The following is a 20,523-nucleotide window of genomic DNA, read 5'->3' as shown; positions in this document are numbered from 1 at the left end:
AGCAAGGTTTGGAATCCACGACCCATCCTGCAAGCCCTCACAAACTGCTGCTCCTATCTAACCAACCACCCACAATACTAGCCCTGTGGCCGCACCAGCCCTAAGGCAGTCAGCCCCGCCCTTATCACCGCGACTTACTGCCCCTCAGCCAGACTGGGTATTCCCCACTGCTCCAGCAGTCCGTAATCAAGCTATCAGGCCATTGATCCAACAGCATCACGCACCCAGAAACCTGGCGTTTCCGCTGTGTAGCCGAAGCACAATGATCTGTTCACATTGCGCACAACTGATGCCTCTGACCAAGCTGGTGGCGCAGGCTCGCAGCTAGCTGGTGATAGGGATCGACATAAGATGAACCGTCCCCTCCAACCCCCCCCCCTTTTTTTTTCTTTGTTCTTTCCGAGTACCTTGACATCGCAGCCCCGCCTTCAATGCAACGCCGTGGGGTTGAATGTCTAAAAAATGAGGCCTTGTTACAGTAAGGTGGAAAGTGGCTCTTTCTGTCTACGACAATGAGGGGCCTTCGGCAGAAAGCCTGCTTTCTCACCCACTCGTGCTAAAAAGATTGGTTTTTTATGACACCTGCAGTGTCGCTCGGTATCATGTATATGAATGCTCTTTACAAGATACAGTCATGTACCAGAGCCTAGCTAAAATGGAAAATGCGATAATATGAAGACGAACGGCTGGTAGCCTATTTCCTCAGGTCTATCTCAACTACCTACACCATTTCTCCATGGCCAGATATACAAAAACCTGGTCGAACCATTTCTGATCCTTGTCCTCCACATACACCTTGGGAATTTTACCTCTTCCATCAATAAAGACAGAACCACTATCAGGCTGATTATGGCCGCCCTCCTCATACGTATATGAGATAATCTTAGGCTTCTCAATAACTCCCAACGAATTCGAAAGAATGGAATCAATGATCGCATCATATTGCGGGAAGGGTTTAGGTCTCGCAGAGGGTCCATAAACTATTGCATACCTTTTCTCATCCGGGCCCAAAAAGAGCCCTGCATTTTCGTTGAAGAGATTCAAAAAAGCGGTCGTTTTCTTCCACAGTTGCGTTAGATTGGCATTGTGTTCTTCCATGCTGCAAGGGGGCAGAGGAATGTTAGCTAAAATGGCACCTTTGGTGGAAACGAGCACAAGAGCCGAATTGCCATTCAACCTCCTGGTACCAAGTGTTCTTATGGTTTGTCCACTCGTGAAGGAGACAAAGTCGACTCCGCCAACGGGGACTTCAATTGCCTCGTTGGACTGCAGGGCGTCCTCGAAGAGGGATGCGGTGGAGGCGATTGGAAGAGGCATTTTGATGAATGGGCTGGGTCTGGGTTGGAAGCTCGATTGACTATCAGGCAGAGCTGTTCGAGTTTGGCTTTGTGGGAGCTATGAGAAATTCTCAGATCTTTTTCCCTTACCGGCTTATTTATATATTTCTTCTCCATTCTAGAAGCAACTATCTCATATATGCCAAAATCAACCCAAGTGGGTTTTCGAATTCCGCCCAGTTTAGTAGGATTTATACTTAGATATCACCTATAACAGATGGAAGAAGCCGTTACAGCATTATATATACCTTGTTTATCCGAGCAGAAATCAACAATTTAACTGTGAAACGAGCATCCTTCCGTTGGAATGGTGTGTCTACTTTAGCCAAACCGAAATGCGGGTTTCAAGAAGGTTCTTATTCATCCTGCTCGGAGCTATACAATATATGTTATATAGACTAGAGTACGCGGCCCTGGTAAGTCTTCTCTCAGTCGATTGTACAATATTCTAAAGGCATAGGTTCTTATATTATTTAGTCAAAGGAATTTTCCTTGCCATGACTGGGATCTTCCCTTTCATCTCAAGCAGGTCGAGGATCCAGTCAGAAATGTTGCATCAGGCAATAGCAAGATTTATGGGTCTTCTATCTCTATATATAACCTGCATTTCCAGCATGTGCTCACCAAAATGCGGAAGCTTCCAGGTCCAATGCATATGTTTCGAAGCTGCAATCTTTCATGAGCAACTTGCCATTTTCGATCATTCTTCTATTCCAGTCTAATCAATGCAGAAGTTCATCTAGGTAAGTATCATTATTCAGAAGATCCATGGCAATGCTCCGATCATTCCGCTGTGAAGTCGTTATTTCATCGTTTTCGCACAATCAGACAAGAATCCACCATCCTTAGATACTCCCTTAGTCGGGCTGGGATATGTATATGCCACTCACATGCGGGGCTTATGGATGCAAGTTTGGAGCAAGTCTTCCACATGAACGACATAAGTCACGTCGAGTGATGTACCGGCACGATTAATAGATCCGATCGCTTCACTCAAAAGGGATCATTATGCGCTCTGCAGGGATTGCCCCAAATAGGCATATTGCAGCACCCCTTCAGTTCCAGCTCATATTCAGCCCCTCGGGTCCGCAAACACAAAATAGAATATAGAGTTATCCATCATCATGGAACTTGATCTATCAGATATAGAATTCGTTGAACAGATTAAACGCTCTACATCATCATGTATCTTTCGCATGCGTTGGCGCGACAGGCACTGTATTTTGAAAGTGGTACGCACTCTAATGGTTTTCCAACCCTCTAATACCTAACATGAGTGCAGTACCACAGTGTCGAAGCATTCGATGCCAATTCCATAGATCGCGAAAGTATTGCTCCGTAGGTGCGAATTTCACTCCTATACGCGACTGAAGGCCCATGGCCTCTGCCAACAGGGGTCAGTTCTATGGTACAATCACTCAGACCAACCAAAAGGATTGGCTGCCACGCCTAGATGGTTTTCTCGGTGACAGTTTTGCCTCCAATACTACTCTGATCGAGAATGTATATAACCTTCACCCGATGGATCTCTCTACTTCCTCCAGAGAGAGTTAACAGACTTCAATTAATCCTCGCAGTAATACATTAATCTAGTGGGTATTATGCAGATCCATATCCACGGAATAAATGGTTTCAGAGGTTTTAGACAGAGTGCTCTGGTTTTACTGCGATCGAGCCCCAAACTTTCTCCTGGGACTCAACAAGCACTCGTCGGCGGCAGTGGTTGGGAGAGAAGAGCAAGATGATGGATTATTTCGCTCACGCTCTTGTACGGGTAAACAAACATATTATCATTCCAAGGCCCATGGCTTTGATTAGGCAGAAGATTCTAAAGAAGGCAAGATCCACCACACATGGGAATGTTATTATCGGTATGAGAGTGCTTTTCATTTGACTATTACTTAGCCGATCTGATGACAGTACTGCTTACAATCCCTCTTGAGTGACCCAATGAATTTAGCGGGGCTTTTGTTCTGGCCTTTTGGGTATTAGTTTTCGACCTGTTATATCGAATTTGTTCAAGGATGCCAAGGAGCATACTTAAGTTCATGTAGAAGAATCCCTTGTACTTGTGTCTGGCCATCGAGGAGTAATCTGGAGTTCAGTACCAGCGATTTTGACATCTTTCATCTCGATGCTGATCCGTTTACGGTCTCGCTCCTGGACTTTCCTCTTGCTTCCAATGTAGTAGAGACAGCCAATGTTCTTCACCATTTGCCTTGTCTTCTGTTGGTGCCAGACGTCTTGCACCCAGGCCTGAATTTGTGTAATCCTCGGGTGATTTTGGAATTTGGTTCGGTTTACGAATCTAGAATCGGGTCGTATCATGTTAGTTACAAGCCTCGTCTGCACCGCTCTGAAAACTTAACGCACTCTTGAAGATGGACCCATATATTGTCATCCGCCCTTGCTGGCCATTTCACGGGATCCCCTATAAACAGCGTGCCCCCTGCTGGCCAATACTCCTGCAGACACCTCAGCAAAAGCCATGTCTCATCTGCTGGCTGAGGTGGTTGTTGGTATGGCTGAAGCTTGTCCCCATGCCAGTTTGCTCGAATTAGTTCTCTTCCCTTACCAACAAAAAAGCTTTTTGGGAGAGGTTGAGGATCGTGTGGTCTGAAGCTCTTTATCGAGGCCCGGGCCATTCGACCAATGGTTATATTCCAGTCTAATCCGGTCTCTAGCTCCCATAGATAGATTAGGTCACGGCTTTTTGCAGGAGTTGCTTGGCAGCTTGAAAGGCGCTGGACTGGGAAGGTGACTAGATTACGAGGTCCTAGCGAACCGCTGTAGCTCAAGCACGAAGATCCCGCTTCATCCCGCACATCGATTCCATCTTTCGTACTAGCTTCGTAATCAGATCAGAGCTTTTTGCAAAGGAACGAGTACCTACAAGAATATGAAATTCCTCCCGGTACCTTTAGGTTTCTGGCTGGACCGAGGAGCGCACATGACAAATTTGTGATAATCCCCAAGCGCATCTATCCAGTAAATTCCGAAGGTGCAATTCTTCCAGATAAAGATTTCTGTGGCGTTGAGCTGTGATAAATACACTGGCTTGAAACGGGGCCCTCTGCCCTCCGAAGCTAGTTCAGTCATCCTGGCGATATGAACCCACTGCCAGACGACAAGATTCCTCGAAAGTTCAGAAGTGACTTCTTCTATGACTTCCGCGGCCGATATAAATCCATCTCGATACAGCACTATTGCCTCGATTAGCTCCTGGATCCCATCAGATAGTATCGAATATGAGCGCTTGAAACACATTGTTTTGTGGTCACTAGGCCAGTTTCCCTTGTCGTCTGAGGTAAATGATGGGCTCATTGCTCGTACGATGGCATCAACAAAAAAAGACCTCCCGGTTTCGACAGAATTGGCCCACAAGAACCAGTCATGTGAACAATCGCGTCCAATATGAACATGCAGCTCGGGAATATTCATTGTCCAGAGGCGATATGCCTGCTGTCTGCGGCGGTCCGACATGGCATCACCGGCTGCGAATCCGCTGTATACAAAACGATCCTGTCAAAATGTCAATAGAGGCTTACACTCTGCTGGAACATCGTCCGGACCATGGTCTGAAATGGGGGGTGAAATTCAACATGTACGTAAAAGAACATGGCTTTTCTAAAAGTGCCACATACCACGTCTTTTCGAGTCGCGACTGCTATCCTAGATCTGTTGCGAGCGTCCAATACCATTTTCGCCCTTTTGGGTCGCTCATTATGGAGTTTTTTCTTCAGACGATCGAACGTCTCGTAAAAGCGCTGTTCAGAAAGGATCCTCTCAACGTCGTGTTTAATATGCTCACACCAAGCTTCTCTGCTATTGTCCTGAAAGTTCTCTGCAGAGTCAAGGGTCGTAGAAATCGTGACAAGTAGGACCCATAGCGTCATATCCAGTATTCGAGTAAATGTCTCTGGCTTGACAGAGAACCGACCTTGGCCAGGGTGGAAGCACGGAAGCTGAATGCTATGTACCCCGTTGCAGTGCACCAACCTTAGTCGGCCGACTTCTGACCAAAATCGGCAAGAAGAGGGGTAGCCGAAGGGATGGAGGAAACCAGAAGCCACGGTGGAAGAGGCTCTTGCAGATAAGGTGAGAATGATAAGTGGCTGAACTATCATAACATATCTCTGTAAAAAGCTAGCAGCTGCTAGAAGATCCGGTCCTTCAGCTTTGTGCCAGGGACACAGATCCACGAACGGAAGGGCACCAGCGGTGATGAGATCGTCTATATTGAATGTTGGCACCCTCCCCTTCAGCTCCCAGGACCAAAGCCTATTTATGTAGGACTTGATTATTGAGGCGGAGTTGCTACTACCCGTACAAAAGCCCTGGCTGTTCTGATAGCATTTACGGCTGATACCGCCTCCTACAGTTAGAAGAAGAACAAATTTTCCCTTCAATAATGAAGGCATGGATTGAGTGATCATCATCTCTTTGAGGGTATCTGGGAAGTCATGATACTTGTTCCTAAAAAGAGAGACCGTTACTCTGTGGCATCGGGCATAGTCCTGAATTTCGTCAGCCCAGGCTGCAATTTGTGCTCTTCCTGTGAAAGCTTCGAAGTGCAACGGGGATAAAAGTGAGATTGTCTCGGTCTCCAATGCCCCAAACAAGCTGCGATATTTATCATCTAACTTCAGTGGGAAGTCATCAACAGCAGTAATTGTTTGATTGAGAAGAGATGGAAAACCAAGTAAGGAGATGCACGCTTGTTCCATCAGTTCTGTATGCTGACAAGCTTCCGGAACGTCAAAGCTCAGCCAATCCGGGAAAACGTAGAGCGCTGCGGAGTCAATTATCGTGGGGTAAGTACAGTCCAGAAATGTAAGGAATTTGGATAAAAATCCGGATTTTCGTGTTACGAGGTCCTCATGGTGGCGTTGGCGGGGCCCCCGAGTCGTGCTTCCAACATATCGGAGGTACACGAAGTCGTTAGAATTCATAACGTCGATAGCTTCGAGCCAAATATCGTTCTTCGCATAAACAAGCCCCGCATCCTGAAACTTCTCGACAATGCATTGAAGTTCGCTCACTGTCATCTGGAAGGATCGCACATACAAAGTCATTCGTTGATACTTATCCGCGGGCATGACTGTTTCGCTAGGTGTTTGCAGGTGTAGAGCTTGCATAAGCTCCCCATCAGTTACCCTCATCGGTGTATATAAAATTCGCTCCCACAGACCACCATCAAGGACAGTTGGAAGGCAATGCTGCAGCAGCTGCGATACGACATTTCCCGTATCAGCGCCTTCTTGGGCAAGGCGTTCCAAGATAATGTTATATACAGCTTTTCGCACATGTTCCATGTTTTCAGTAGGGCACAAACGCAACGAAGCTTCGGAACTCCTTCTTCTGTGCAATCCATACTAGCTAGTACGGTTATATGGAAGACTGAATGATCGTCGGCGAGGCCTTCGCATTGTTTTGTGGGACATATTAGGATGAGATTGTCTGCCAGATATACACGATCACATTAGCAACGTAGACGGACGATAACTTCAGGAGAGGTAGCAGGCATAAATGGAATACAAATAATCCAGCTAAGGGGTATTGTTGATAATGATAAGAAACTTTACCTCGGATTGGTGACTATCCATGAATGATCATAGCTAACACTTATTTCCAGCTAGAGAATTATCAGAATGGGACAAAGCTGTATTGAAATGGCTTGGAAGGCTGTCTTTTACTGCTAGCCCTCTAGTAAAGAGATCAAACGTTCATGTAAACACCGGGGAATATTAGGGGCCTGCCTTGCCTTACACTCGGGTTTAGCATTCACTACAGTTGCCTATCTTCACTACTTACCCGGAATAATGCTTTGAGATTGGATAAATGGACACAGAATACACAAAGAATAAGTGCACAGACAATATGGAAAGAAAAATAAAAGATGAGGTGCGCTCAATTTCACTACCGTCCTTTAACAGGATGACGCAGGTTGGGGAAAGAATGTACTCTTTGGGAAGTCAAAGAGCGCGCGTACTTCCAATATCAATATTAAGTGACCTCATGCCGCCTTGCTATATATCGTAACCTTAGGTTTTCAGGCAATATGCTTTTCATGTTCTTGTGGTTTGCAGCTCCCTTGTATACACTGCACTTATATATATTCTTCTAGCTAAGCAGTCATACAACCCGCTAATCATCAGTCTTAACATTATCCTATAAACGCACAACGCCAATCCACTATGTAATCCATCCTATCTTTCCTCCTCCTCCTCCCCCTCCCCCTTCTCATCCTCCCCCCTCGCAGCCTCAATCTTCACCCACCCAAACAACACCGTCAACGCAACGCCCGCACACGCGACCCCTAACCAGAACGCCGCCTTATACCCCTGCCTCTGACCATCCACCATTTCAGCAACAAAATCCCCCCAACCAACAAAGAAACTCACACCGAGGAACAACACACTATTCGCCACGGCAGCCGCCAACCCCTGCTGCTGCTCGGGCAACGTAGTAGTAAGAAACACATTGGTGATATTATACGTAATATCCACCCCCACAGTCCCGCAAATCATCGCGGGGAAGATATACGCCCAGTAACTCACGCCTTCCTTGGGAAGGATGGCGAAGAGAAGCGGGGCCATGACCCAACCTATGCCGGATAGTATGAGGAGGATAGTACCTGGGACGATGTGGAGGATAGTCCCGCCGACGAAGCTGAGAACGATACCGCCCAGCGCGAAGGGGAGGTACCAGACTACTACCATTAGGGGGGAGATGTGCAGGATGTTTTGCATGTAGGTGACTGTGTAGAGGAGCCAGATGCCGAAGGTGCCGTAGAAGAGGAAGAGGGCGATGAGGAGGGCGGGGAGATGGGGGACGCGGAAGAGGGTGAGGGGGAGGATTGGGGTTGGGGTTTGTGTTGTCGTTGTGGTTTTGCTGTCGTCTGTGGAGGAGGTGAGGCGGTGTTCGGTGTAGATTGCCCCGGCGAGGAGGATGCAGCCGATCACCAGGGTCACGGGGATGTATGGAGTGCGCCAGCCGTTAGGGGCGTGGCCGCAGTCGTTGACGGCGAAGAAGATCAGGATGAGGCTGGAGATGAAGAGGGTGGCGCCGAGGTAGTCGATTTTAAGGGTTGGGTTGGGTCGTTGGGTGCGGATCGGAGCCGGGATGAAGATGAGGGCCGATACGAGGGTGATTAGGATCAGGATGGCGCCGATCCAGAAGTACCAGCGCCAGTTAAGGAGTTGGTCGGCGATTCCGGAGACGAGAATACCTGCGGAGAAGCCTATCGGGGCGCAGCCGCCGTAGATGCTGAAGACGATGTTCTTGCGGGGACCTGGAGGGTAGATCGAACCCAGCAGCATGATGCCTGCGGAGAGGATGGCGGCGGGGCCGAAGCCTTGTAGGGCACGGCAGAAGTTGAGCATAATTTCGTTCTGGGAGAACCCGGCGATTAGGGTCCAGACGAGGTGCCATGTTAGGCCGGAGGTGAAGACCACGAAGCCGCCGTATTTGTCGGCTAGTTGGCCGAAGAGGAGGAGGGAGCTGCCGGCTGTGAGGGCGAAGGCGCTGGAGGGCCAGCCGGTGGATGCGGCGGGGATGTTCAGGCTTTGTGAGACGGATGGGATGAGGACGTTGAAGCCGGATATGAAGAATTCCTGTCATGGTGTGAGATGGCTGGAGTTTGGGGGATGGTTGGTATGGACGTACCGACATGATCTGGGATAGCATCAGAGCCACGCAGAATCCAATCTCAACGACCAGGTTAGGGAAGATGCGCGGGCGCTGTCGACCCTGACGATCGACATCTTGGGGACGCTGGTCCTCAGCACACTGTTCTTTCATGGTCCGTCGTTGATTCACACTGAGCAGCCATGTCTACCTCTGCTTGAATGAGCCTGGGCATGGGTATAAATATGTGCATCGCAAAAAGCAAACTTCCTAAACAAGGCACTAAATTGAGTTACTATCAGCTTGATTCATAAGCCGCTGAGTTGGTCTCCAACTAGAGATTAAGCACCAATCCAAACGAAATCCATTTTATAATGAAAAAGGCGACATGGAGGTTCCTGGGGAGTTGGTCAAGTATCAGATTGAACCAGCCAATAATATACCAGCTAGCGTTTGAATTACCCACTATATTCTGATATTTGACGAATCGGGTCTATCAAAGCTCTTGGCCACCACGCTAGTAGCAAGTCCTCCAGACAACTTCCTAATTTGGATAGCAGCCCTAACCGGCATCTATTTGGGCCGTCATAGAGTTTATTATGTGCAGCAGAACATTCTGGATGAGGAACGTACGAGAAGATGTCTAGATAGCTGAGATTAGACAAGACTGTGATTGTGAAGATGACAACCATAGCAACTTCTTACCAATAATTCTTTGCAAGACATGTCACTTTCTAGACACGCTCCGGTACTCCGATCTTCACCATAATCATTCACATACAGTACCAAAAAAGCAAAAGGAGGTAGAGACGGTATGACCACCATAATCACAAGCATCCAACAGTAAAAAGACAAAAAAGAATGGATGAGCCCAGCCCGGCTCGATCGGACAACCTTACGATCTGGAGTCGCTGCGGAAGATGTTAGATGATGTTGGTAATGCAGTAATGGATGAGGATAACTTACTACGCGCTACCAATTGCGCCATAGGCCCATTCAGGTGACGAGCAGGTCGCTTTTGTGCTACCTCTTCCGGGGTGTACTGCACACCAGGATTTTAGTTGATGAACATGTAATTTGATGATAGCGCATGTATTTCATTTGATCTGGTCAAAGAGTACGACCAGATAACCATGTGGCAGGAATCATCTTTGAGGAGCAGTCCGTGTTGGTCGTGGAACTAGATTGCATTCGGCACTGTTACTCCGTATCTTGCGGGTGGCTACACAATGTAAGGTATTGTACCTGACGGGTGATTGACAGCTAGGACCTAAATCTGGAATGATGGCTAGAGTAGACTTACAATTTCAAACCGTGAACCATGCAACATAAAATCATATAATGAATGAATGAAGGCCATACAAGACAACCACATCAATGAAAACATCGAGACAGTTCATCAAAGAAACCAATTCTGCTATGTTCCACTCCCCAAGCGATCAAAAAAATAAAAGGTAAAAAAGATGGTATGAGCCCAACCCGAATCGAACGGATAACCTTACGATCTGGAGTCGCTGATGAAACTGTTAGATGCTGCTGTAATCCTGATTTAGACTATCAGGGTGAACTTACTACGCGCTACCAATTGCGCCATAGGCCCATAATATATGAACTAAAACACCGAGATTGCGTATCAAGGAAACCACTTTCCCAAGTCATCAAATAAAAAGCAAAAAGATGGCATGAGCCCAACCCGAATCGAACGGATAACCTTACGATCTGGAGTCGCTGATGAAACTGTTAGATGCTGCTGTAATCCTGATTTAGACTATTAGGGTGAACTTACTACGCGCTACCAATTGCGCCATAGGCCCATATGTGTAGGAATTTTGTTATTTTTGGATTTATTCTGGGAGGTGACATTTTAATGTAACGTATTGTAATTCTCACGATGCATGTTAGCTTATGTCACAGTTGACTCTCACTAAGAGATAATTATTTACTATGAGATTGAGATTCATTGATCGACTACATGTTAATATCAATATGAATGACCCAAATGGTAAATCATGTTAACAGTGAGATATACACTGCAAATGGGCTCAATTAGAGTCAAGTACTATGGGTTCGTTTGATACGATCTGTATATTCAATCAAATGGATGATGCCTTACTGAACAGTGTTGAGTGTTCTTGTAACTCTATCCATTGTGATATTGCAAAACATAATATAAAGGGTTTGTCCTGCGAATGAAACAGATTTAGTATCTCAATACTTCATCTATGACGAATCATCCCTCATCTGGAGAATGAGGATAACAACCCCACACGAAATCCATTCAGTGCTGGTATGCCTTCAAGATCTAGAGATACCGTTCCTACTATGTGAGAATCAACGTTCCAATACTACGTATGGCAGACTCCATAGCAGATGGCAAATAAACACCATCACCGCTCCATACTTGGTTAAATATCCTGTCCATCTCACGGACCCATACCATGTAGTAAATCAAGTACACCCCGCACGCACCACCACAGCCCAATTCCAACCAATAACCATCACACGAACCATTCATCCAGGATATTAATAACAGTTCTCACATAGTTGCTGGACAAAATGGTAATAATACTAAGGATTCTCACAGCTACCCCGCCACCATCACCAACTACCCAGCCAGCTATGTGGGGTTAGTTATGGAGGTAAGAGGCGGGCGGGAAAAAAGCAAAAAAAGATAATGAGCCCAACCCGAATCGAACGGATAACCTTACGATCTGGAGTCGCTGTTGAAGTGGTTAGTGGATGTTGGAACCATTGTTTGATTCAGTGAAACTTACTACGCGCTACCAATTGCGCCATAGGCCCATTGTTGGTGCCTTGTTCTTTACTTTCTTGCCTTATGAGCGGCGGGGGTTTCAGAGGGTAGATATCCCACATTTAGTGCTGGGTATATTTATTTGTGTTTTTGGTGTCAACTATCATATTATCTGGACTTCGTTTTGTGTTTGAAGGGTTATCCAATATTCTTTATTATCCATGATAGGTTCTTCGATTGTTATTGTATGATAGTGTTCATGTTGCTCTAGGTTGGGCTATCCTCCTGCAGCTTCCATATATATTACAACCTACTGTTAGATGCGTACATTATATGAACCCACTGAAAGTAGTAGCTGCTATATACACACCATTAATATATGCCCGGGTAATTCTAATCCCCGTCATGATACATGTCTATCGTGATTCATTAGTCATACACATGGCCTCGGCCTGTCTACTCCCACCAACACACTCTACTGCCAGCAAGCCATCAATTCCCGTTGCCCAAGATCAGGGCCCGCGCCTGTTGAGGGCCCGTTCCGAGAACAGTGATTAGGTATTCGATGCTGCTATTGTTAGCCAGTGCCCTTCCACGGATTTATGGTATGTCTCACCTCGCTTCTGATGCAAGTCGGCGCTTTTCGTTCTGGAACTCCTGCTGACATGACTCCCAGGTCCCGGCTCGCTCCGTCGGTAGCACTGTCTTGACGCGCAGCTTGAATGTAGCGCTCACTGGTCGATGGTCGGATGCGCGGACTTCGTGTCGGCGGTATTCTAGTTGACGGACGCGGCCTAGTCCACGGTAGAGAACTCGGTCACACCATGCGGGTGCGCGCTTCTTGTCGCTGGAGTCGTACTCGTCGGTGCCGACGTCGTATTTGTATGTCGGTGCGAACGTGATGGGTGCCTCGTTGAAGGAACGCAGACGGAAGCCGGGGTTCTTGCGTCGCGAGGCCAGCAGCTGGTCGCGTTCCAGTAGCTTGGTCAGGTTGTTGCTGCGGATGTCGTCGATGATCACGTTCCGCGGAATAGAGTCGATACGGTAGTTGAGATCACCGTTCAGAATACAGATCTCGTGATCCATAATCATTGAGCCATCGCCACCGCTCACGTAGTGATTCGCGCGAGTTGCGAGACTATTCTCCGCGGGAAGCGACTCCGCCTCGAGAATCGCCGCGATATCATTGTTGCGGTGTGCCGTCTGCGTCTGACCAGCTGCCAAGTGGCAGTTGATAAAGCAGAGGGAGCTGTCATCAAGGACAAAGCGGAGTATAAGTGCACCCTACAGCAATCAGCAATCAGCAACTGACGGCAACCAGAATAACTTGAGCCTACCTTGTTTCCGTGCAACCCTCCCATACCGCGCTTGATCTCCGAGGCGCCGATATTCTTGATCCGCTGGCGCTCCTTGTGCTTCACGAACACACACGTAAAGAGACCGATCAGATTCGCGCTATGCAGTAGCACATACGACTCCTCAAGCGGCATGCAGTCATTAATGCAGCGGGTCAAGTGCTCCATCCACACCCTGTATTGCCGACTCATGTGTTCCTTGTCACCGTGCTCCTTCTTCTTACTCCCGAGGAGCAGACTCTCTGGACGGAGTTAGCTACACCCAATAATGTCAGCGGTATACGTACTGGCTGTGATCTTCTTATTCTCAAGGTCCACCAGCTCCTGGAAGCCAAACACCAAGATCTCTGGCGGGTTCTCAGGATGGATCGCATCCTGGATAAAAGTGGATGTGCGCACGCTTCCAGGGGTAGAAGCACCGGCGTTCCAGGTCATGATTACCGCCTGAATCTCACGGAACTTGCAAAACTCCACGTCTCTGGCCTGCATCCTGGTTTCTAAAAGGCGTTAGCTCATATCAGTCGGACAATCGCAGCCACTTACCCAACCAATCATCCTCCAACATGCCGTCCCAAAGACGGATGCAGTTGTCGTCTCCCAGCGAAGTCACTTGCAATCGGTTCATTGTCCACACGCTGCTAGAGTCAAGCAAGAACCCGCTGACAGGGCTATCATGAGCACGCCAATCTTTCTTCACCGTCCACGGATTCGTAGATGTATCGTAGACATAGATCATGCCGGTCTTGTATGCTGCCCACAGATAATCTCCCACAATACCCAGACAGTTGATCTTGTAGACACTGACATTGACGACAGACAGACAGGTGTAGTCGTGGGCTGAGTATACGGTCACCTTGCCATCTGCATGACCCAAATACACACGTCCACCATCCTTGGTAGTATAAGCGCCTGAAGTTACATCTCCCGTATGCTGCAAGCCCAATGGCCTGCTGAGAACCTTGAACGAAACATCATCACGAGCATTTGGCTGATAGACATGCACCTCCTTGCCGGAAGCCAGCCACAAAAGGTCCCCAACCACCATCGAGAACGTATGCCCGCGGGCAACCCGATCGTAAGGGTTGTGGTAACTGTACTGGAGGTTCGGCGTTCCAGTCTCATCTGGCGGCCATACCAGCAGCCGACCCTCATCGTCGAGGGTCCACATTTCCTTCTTATGCCGCAAGATCTTGACAATCTCCCGTCGAGAAGGGTAAGACCGCGATGCGACAATGGACCGGGTTGCAATGTCGACCTCGTGCAGATCCCCGGAGTTTGTGCCCAACCATAAGCGTTGGCCTTCATCCTCCAGACCCAAACCTGGCTTAAATGCAACCGACAGACATTTGACTGTCTCACCATGGCTAAGACTCATAATCTGCTCTCCAGTCGTAAGATCCCAGACCCGCGTAATGTAGCCGGTCGTACACACATGCTTTCCGCACACATCCATGAGGCGCGTATCGTACCGCGTGTGAATCTCCTGAGGCCCAGACTTAAGCAGCGGTGGCCGTCTGTTTGCACTAGACGCATCTGGATAATCCGTGCGAGCAACTGGCGTCTCATCCGGAACCTGCTCATCCTCACTGGGAATAGGGCGAACTGCTTGACGTTCCACCACAGGCCGTTCTGGTATAGGACGCTCTGACATAGGCCTCTCTGGCATCGGGCGCTCCGGGACAGCTGGGGGCGGCACTGGCCTGGTCTCCCTGGAAATGGACGGCTGCCGCGATACGTGCGTCGGGGTTGGCAATTCATCCCGATAAAGGGGCCTAGTCTCCCTGGAAATGGATGGCTGTCGAGAGACATGCGTCGGAGTGGGTAGTTCGTCTCGATAAAGGGGCCGAGATTCGCGGTAGGGTGTCGGGGGAGGTAATGAGAACGCCGGGCTTTCCACCTGGTATGAATGCCGCGACGGTGATGGACCGCCCCTTCGTGCCAGGGATGGCTGTCGGGGAGGCAGTCCGGGGCGCTCCTGCGGATCAGGCATCGGGGGCCTGTAGTTGGAGAGCGGGGCGGTTGCCAGCGGCTCCGGCGCTACATAATGCCTGGGAGGAATCTGGACCATAAGCGGCTTCGTCTCCCGGGGAGGCTCCGGAATTGGCCGCCTCAGCGAAGACTCTCGGTGTACACCTGGCTGAGGAGCGGGTGACCTCTCCTCAAGTGACCGGTGCGTCGGAAGACCAGGTACTGGACGGGCTGGCGAGCGCCGGGAGGGCGAGCGCGGAATTGGTACCGCTCTGGTATTGGGTTGTTGTTTTGGGGATGTTTTCTCGGGGCTGCTCGGAGGAGTGCTGAACGGCGATACGCGGTCTTCCGAGGAGGCACGCTCAAGCTGTGGGGCAAGAGAGCTGGCTTCGTGGTGTGACAATGCTGCCGGTTTGGCGGGGATTTTGGGCTTCTCCGCCCGGTTAGCAGGCGGGGGAAGGGAAACGCTCTTGCCTTTGCGTTCCGATGGACTCTCGCGCCCATTTGCTATCGAGCCTGATGTTCCTGGCGACAAACGATCCGCTTTACTCTCCGTAGGGAAAGACGCAGAGACGGGGGTGGTTGGTCGATGAGCAGAGGGAATCCCTTGCGGTATGGTAGGCAGCGACTCCCGGGAAGCGTTCGGCGGGGTGCGAGACGAGCTGATTTCCTCCTCATGGTCTGCTCCAAACCCGCGCGGCGGAGACCGTGGGGAATCGACCGTCAGAGTCGGTGCCAACTGCGGCGACGAGTGGAGGTTCATCGACATGGGTCTGTTCTGCCGTCTGCCCGGGGAAATCCCGGGGGATTCAGAGTGCGGGGCTAGACCATTGCCATGTACGATGCTGTGACTTCTCTCCACCTCCGGCACTGAGCCCCAGGGAGATCGTGGACGTGGTAGATCAAGAGAGGCTCTGTTGGAGCGGATATCATCACCGTATTCGGGCGTTCTCAGGAAGGACGGCGGATCGCGTGAACCGTTTGTAGCAGCGGATGGAGCCCGACGATGCGAAAGATTCTCGAAATGCGAAAGTAGGGAAGACACCGGTCTCTACAGAAGCCAGTTAGATTAGTATGAAGCTCCAGAACAGCGGGGGGGAGTGGCCGGCGCAAACGTACAATCGGAGCATTATCCGTGGCGTCCTTTTGCTTGCCGTTTCCCTCCATGGCCACAACAGCGAATCCAACAAACAGGCCGCGAAAAGGAATGGATCATAGGCTCCGCCAATTGCGATGAATGCAGACTACCACTGGGGAGAGGCTAAGAAAATGGCACAGTAAATTTGACGGCCAGACTGGATAAGATAACGGGTGGCAGGGAGTTGAGCCGGAAGTGACGATTGTGGCGGAGCTCCAGTTTAGGCGGAAGGAATTCAGGAGCAGTAGAGACAACCAAACGCCGTGCAGGGATAAGAAGGGTCTAGAGCTGGTGATCCTACTCTGCGGAGGACGTGGAGGATGGCCTGGACAGTATCAGATGAAAATCGGAGCGATGGGAGGAATTGAGCAGTGAATGTGTGGAGAGAGAGGAGGGGGGGAAGGACGGAGGAAGGGAGGGATCCAAAGAGTGGGGAGGACGAGTAGGAGGAAGAGTAGAAGGAAGAGACAAGAAGAGGATGGGCGGGAAAAAGAGAGGAATCACCGGGAGATGAAGTCACCCAAACCGACAAGAGGAAGTTGAGGAGTAAGTAGTAGTAGTAGGGAAGGAAAGGAAAGGAAAGGAAAGGGGAGAGAGAGAGAAGAAACCCAGCGAGGCGAGGCGATGATCGACCCGCGCGTGATATGCATTGATGGAGGGAGAGGAATGAATGAATGGATGGATGGATCCATCCATCCATCAATCGTTCTTTATTTTTAGCCTCGCCCCGACCTGAACCACTGCATACTTTACTCCAACTTCCCACCACATTCAAGACATCTTTGTGTCTTTTGAAACTTGTCTATATTTACTTTTCTCTCCTTCTATACCCAGAACCCCCCGTGTATAAACTCTAGAAAATGTGGTATGAACCATACCCCTCACCCCCATCCTCTCTAATTCACCAGCTTGAACCCAACTCACCAATAATCCTCAAAAAACCAGTAAACACATCCTGAACGCCCAAGTGGCCATCCGCTCTCCCTGCTGTAAGCCCTCATCTCCCTTCTCCTCAGAGCCAAATCTAATTATTCCTGGTGTATCCGTGACAGGCAAAAAATGGTTCGACTGCGCCGAATGCCACCAAGAACAAGAATCGCACTCACTCACCAAAACCACTGAAATGGTATATTTTCACTTACCTTACCTACCTACCACAAACTCTAAATCACCAACCAAATGAATCCCAAAAATCTAGGTCTTCGCCTGCAAGAAATGCAAGAAATGTTTCCGGAAGGACGCGACGGAGTTTGATGAGAGGTGCGTCCGGTCGTCGTCACCCGCCCCCACACCTGCTGCCCTTAGTACTGGGATGATAAACCGGAGGGGCTGGCCCATATCTATAAAAAGAGGGAGAGAGAGGAAGATAAAGGGGGAGGGGGTAGAAAGAGGTTACACGAATGGTTGAATTGACTTGACACCTATTTTATCCGGATTTAGTGACGAGTACTGCCCGCACTGCGATAACCATTTCGTGATTGACGCTGTGACGCCGACTCCCACGTTGCAGGTCGAGGGTGAGGATGCGAGAATTGATGCCAGGTCAGTGACCCCCCCCTATACCCGTCTATTCTGTGTTGGGGATTAACTGACGTATTTGACTTCGTGTAGAATGCTCAAAGACGACCGTGTTCGCGGACACCAGGAACGCTCCATCTTCAACTTCAAGGATATTTCCGATCGCTTGGGTTAGACGCCTGACCCTGAAACGATGGGTCGATGAACGAGATTTACGAAATCATGCATACACACTACTACTACACTTTACCTAAATAATCCCTGTATATCACCTTGAACCTAGAGCTTCATATAGATCCGGAGCACATCTGCATTACAGTATAACGGAGTTTATTTTCGTGAAAAAGGACGTAACGCTTCTTGCAAGATCCCTAGACAATTAACCGGATAGAAAGCACACCCCGCAACGAGAGTCTCATCGTTGCTGATTCGACGTAGCCTCTACTTGAACGGCATGGCATCCACCTTACTCCCGGCTCTCGCTGCCCTCGCCGCCACCAGGCCGTGTTAGGATAGCAGCCGTCGTGGTGCCACCGCGACCCGTCTTCTTCTTAGCCGCCTCCTCCTGCTTCTCCGTCTCTATGCTCTTAACGTACGCCTCGATCTGGTCATCCGGGAGCATCTCAATCGACTGCCCAGGCGACATGATAGCCACCTCGATGTTCTTCGCACCGGTCTGCACAACCTCCAACAGCGACTTGATAGTGAGCTGGATAGTCTGTTCGCGATCCATCTCATCCTGGTGGTTGCGTTCGAGGAACTCGCGCACAGTCTTGCTGGAGCGTCCGATAGCATTTGCTTTCCTAATATCCCGAAGCCATCGTCAGTTTCAACCCATCCCTACATCATCAACACCCAAAAGCATAGGAGGAACACCCACCAAGCGGAATAAATCCCCGAAGGCTCAGTCTGATATAACCGGGGCGTCTTATCATTGGGGTCGAATCCGACGACCAGGGTACTGATACCAAAGGGTCTAACACCACCACTCTGCGTGTACCGCTGCTGCACACTAGCAATGTACTTCGTAATGTATTCGATAGTGACGGGGTCTTCAACAGTCAGACGGTGGGACTGAGCTTCTAGACGGGCTTTGTCGATAAGGATGCGGGCGTCGGCGTTCAGACCGGCGAAAGCCAGGACGGCGTGGTTATCCACCATGGCGATCTTGGACGGTGTGATGCGGGTATCTTGGAGCTTCAGTGCGGAGCGCTTCTCGCAGCCGAGAACGACCACGTCCTTGCCTTTTACTCCGACGGCGCAGGTTCCTGGATAGATGCAAAGGGAGAGAATAGGTGAGTTATGATGTGATTGATGGATGGGAGGATTCCCTTGGGGTCGGAGGGGCTGGACGTACCTCGCTTGACGGCTTCCATGGCGTATTCCACCTGGAAGACGTGCCCGTCGGGGCTGAGGGCGGGTTAGGATGTGTTTGCTAGAGCTTCATAAAGCTAGAGATTCATACCTGAAGACTGCGAAGAGGTTAGAATGGGGAATCCCTTCATCAACCAGGCCCGTAGCCAAGGTAGTAGCTAGCTTGTCTTACCTGAAAGAGCTCGGTCATATCCAGACATTATGGGCAGTAGGCGAGATTAGGGGTTTCTGAGAGAAAGGAGACTGGAATAGGGTTCACGGAAGAAAGTAGGAGGTCAAATAGATACAATTCGGAGTCTTGGGTCGTAGAATGCTGGGGTCCGGTGTCCGGCTGGGCGATGACAGATGGAGGTGGACGCGAGGCCCGCCGCTGCCTTGAGAGCTCCCAAGCGCTTGGCGCGCGGCTAGCCGCCATGACGCTCTCCCTCCTGCTGGTTCTCCCCGACCATCCTACTACTAGTACAACTCTTGCCTCTAGTGCTTGCATATTCCACGCAGTAGACAGTAGCCACTTTAGAAATGACCACAACTGGAAATTATAAAAAGAAAATACTTCTCTAATGGTACCGTGAATTCTTCCTAGCACTGACCTAATCATCCACCAATCGATCATGACGACCAATGCATAAATATCAACAGGCTCGATAAAAGAGAATTTTCATATAGTTGATCTACACCCCAATCGCCCATGACTCCCTGCCTAGCTGAGATCGGACCATGCTGTACATCACACGCTGAAAGGCGATACGAGAGAATGCAGGCATCGGGCTAGTTAAACCAATAATCACGTCTCGACTTTTGAAGGAGGGAACGACAAAACCCGCAGGGAAAGCATATGTAAACACAAGACGAGAACAGTATAAGTAAGATGAAGAACAGTACAAGAATTATGGACACTCAGAACAATCTTGTCGCACGCACGACTCCCAATCCATGTGCCTCGCAGATGTCCCAAATCCGTCGTAGCTGGTTGAAATTTTGCTGGCTCAAAAGGAATACCCCAACACCCCCAACAGAGTCCGTTCCATTGTATCCCAACCATGATCAATACCGTGATTCTCCAATGATCCCTATTGTCGAAGCGCGCAGATGAACTCGGAAAGCCAACAAATAAAAAAAGGAAAAAGAGGAAAAGAAAAAAAAAAAAAAAAAAAAAAAAGACAATATCTAGAATGCAATGCCATGCTCGAGCCCTTCCTCGCCAGCGCCGCGGCTAGCCGGACAGGAGTTCCTCCCCTCCGCCGGAGGAAGTATGCGCCCATGACGAGAGAAATGCGCGAAGCCCATGCCGCTCCAAGAAGGAAAGAAAAAAAAAGAAATGAGAACCAACAACAAACGCGAAACGATGATCCAGCAGGTGGTGAAGAAGCGCATAGGACCGCCTGGGCCCACCTGCCCGGGCGGTCTTCTTCTATACCCTCAAACATCGCTTGCAAAGACACAATAGTAAGA

The 20,523-nt window shown here is 49.4% G+C and overlaps 6 protein-coding genes, 3 non-coding genes and 1 pseudogene across 10 annotated transcripts; 1 reads left to right on the top strand and 9 right to left on the bottom strand.

The window, feature by feature from the left end:
• Positions 1–415: 415 nt before the first annotated feature.
• On the bottom strand, positions 416–1,505 carry BO85DRAFT_447213 (uncharacterized protein). The gene has a single exon (XM_025659672.1). The coding sequence runs from the start codon at positions 1,315–1,317 to the stop codon at positions 718–720; it is 600 nt and encodes a 199-aa protein (XP_025518561.1). The 5' UTR covers positions 1,318–1,505; the 3' UTR covers positions 416–717.
• Positions 1,506–3,242: 1,737 nt separating this feature from the next.
• Positions 3,243–6,781, bottom strand: BO85DRAFT_509557 (uncharacterized protein; the record flags this gene model as incomplete). Its single annotated transcript, XM_025664500.1, has 5 exons — positions 3,243–3,645; positions 3,711–4,181; positions 4,231–4,859; positions 4,982–6,681; positions 6,724–6,781. The coding sequence occupies 5 exons, from the start codon at positions 6,779–6,781 to the stop codon at positions 3,384–3,386; spliced, it is 3,120 nt and encodes a 1,039-aa protein (XP_025518560.1). The 3' UTR covers positions 3,243–3,383.
• A 765-nt stretch (positions 6,782–7,546) lies between these two features.
• On the bottom strand, positions 7,547–9,258 carry BO85DRAFT_416279 (major facilitator superfamily transporter; the record flags this gene model as incomplete). Its single annotated transcript, XM_025657724.1, has 2 exons — positions 9,006–9,258; positions 7,547–8,953 (listed from the first exon to the last, which is right to left on the bottom strand). Exons 1-2 carry the CDS (start codon positions 9,138–9,140, stop codon positions 7,547–7,549), a joined length of 1,542 nt encoding a protein of 513 aa, XP_025518559.1. The 5' UTR covers positions 9,141–9,258.
• Positions 9,259–9,832: 574 nt separating this feature from the next.
• On the bottom strand, positions 9,833–9,960 carry BO85DRAFT_t79 (annotated as a pseudogene). The gene has a single exon. The product of its transcript is annotated as a tRNA-OTHER (tRNA).
• A 475-nt stretch (positions 9,961–10,435) lies between these two features.
• Positions 10,436–10,566, bottom strand: BO85DRAFT_t78. The gene has a single exon. It is a non-coding gene; the product is annotated as a tRNA-Glu (tRNA).
• An 83-nt stretch (positions 10,567–10,649) lies between these two features.
• Positions 10,650–10,780, bottom strand: BO85DRAFT_t77. Its single transcript has one exon. It is a non-coding gene; the product is annotated as a tRNA-Glu (tRNA).
• An 861-nt stretch (positions 10,781–11,641) lies between these two features.
• Positions 11,642–11,768, bottom strand: BO85DRAFT_t76. Its single transcript has one exon. It is a non-coding gene; the product is annotated as a tRNA-OTHER (tRNA).
• Positions 11,769–12,303: 535 nt separating this feature from the next.
• On the bottom strand, positions 12,304–16,311 carry BO85DRAFT_234541 (putative inositol polyphosphate phosphatase). Its single transcript, XM_025654797.1, has 5 exons — positions 16,161–16,311; positions 13,617–16,092; positions 13,361–13,570; positions 13,056–13,315; positions 12,304–13,002 (listed from the first exon to the last, which is right to left on the bottom strand). The coding sequence occupies exons 1-5, from the start codon at positions 16,206–16,208 to the stop codon at positions 12,331–12,333; spliced, it is 3,666 nt and encodes a 1,221-aa protein (XP_025518558.1). The 5' UTR covers positions 16,209–16,311; the 3' UTR covers positions 12,304–12,330.
• A 576-nt stretch (positions 16,312–16,887) lies between these two features.
• BO85DRAFT_392621 (CHY zinc finger protein) lies at positions 16,888–17,845 on the top strand (the record flags this gene model as incomplete). The annotated part of the gene is made up of 6 exons (XM_025656850.1): positions 16,888–17,044; positions 17,125–17,168; positions 17,232–17,305; positions 17,378–17,439; positions 17,620–17,721; positions 17,791–17,845. Coding segments are annotated over exons 1-6 (342 nt in total), but the record flags the coding sequence as incomplete, so codon positions are not given.
• Positions 17,846–17,958: 113 nt separating this feature from the next.
• pre6 (proteasome core particle subunit alpha 4) lies at positions 17,959–19,407 on the bottom strand. Its single transcript, XM_025659671.1, has 5 exons — positions 19,244–19,407; positions 19,183–19,185; positions 19,055–19,111; positions 18,578–18,965; positions 17,959–18,500 (listed from the first exon to the last, which is right to left on the bottom strand). Exons 1-5 carry the CDS (start codon positions 19,269–19,271, stop codon positions 18,164–18,166), a joined length of 813 nt encoding a protein of 270 aa, XP_025518556.1. The 5' UTR covers positions 19,272–19,407; the 3' UTR covers positions 17,959–18,163.
• Between the last annotated feature and the right edge of the window lie 1,116 nt (positions 19,408–20,523).

The sequence above is a fragment of the Aspergillus piperis genome, assembly GCF_003184755.1.
Source record: "Aspergillus piperis CBS 112811 unplaced genomic scaffold BO85scaffold_4, whole genome shotgun sequence".
Classification (NCBI taxonomy): domain Eukaryota; kingdom Fungi; phylum Ascomycota; class Eurotiomycetes; order Eurotiales; family Aspergillaceae; genus Aspergillus; species Aspergillus piperis.
This window is presented reverse-complemented; position numbering and strand designations above follow the sequence as displayed.

Coding starts and splice junctions, on each gene's coding strand:
- BO85DRAFT_447213 (XM_025659672.1), bottom strand. CDS start 1,317: ATGCCTCTTCCAATCGCCTCCACCGCATCCCTCTTCGAGGACGCCCTG.
- BO85DRAFT_234541 (XM_025654797.1), bottom strand. CDS start 16,208: ATGGAGGGAAACGGCAAGCAAAAGGACGCCACGGATAATGCTCCGATT. Junction 13,571..13,616: donor GTTGGAGGATGATTGGTTGG/GTAAGTGGCTGC, acceptor AACGCCTTTTAG/AAACCAGGATGCAGGCCAGA. Junction 13,003..13,055: donor GAGGGTTGCACGGAAACAAG/GTAGGCTCAAGT, acceptor TGATTGCTGTAG/GGTGCACTTATACTCCGCTT.
- pre6 (XM_025659671.1), bottom strand. CDS start 19,271: ATGTCTGGATATGACCGAGCTCTTTCAG. Junction 18,966..19,054: donor CATGGAAGCCGTCAAGCGAG/GTACGTCCAGCC, acceptor GCATCTATCCAG/GAACCTGCGCCGTCGGAGTA. Junction 18,501..18,577: donor TCGGGGATTTATTCCGCTTG/GTGGGTGTTCCT, acceptor TCGGGATATTAG/GAAAGCAAATGCTATCGGAC.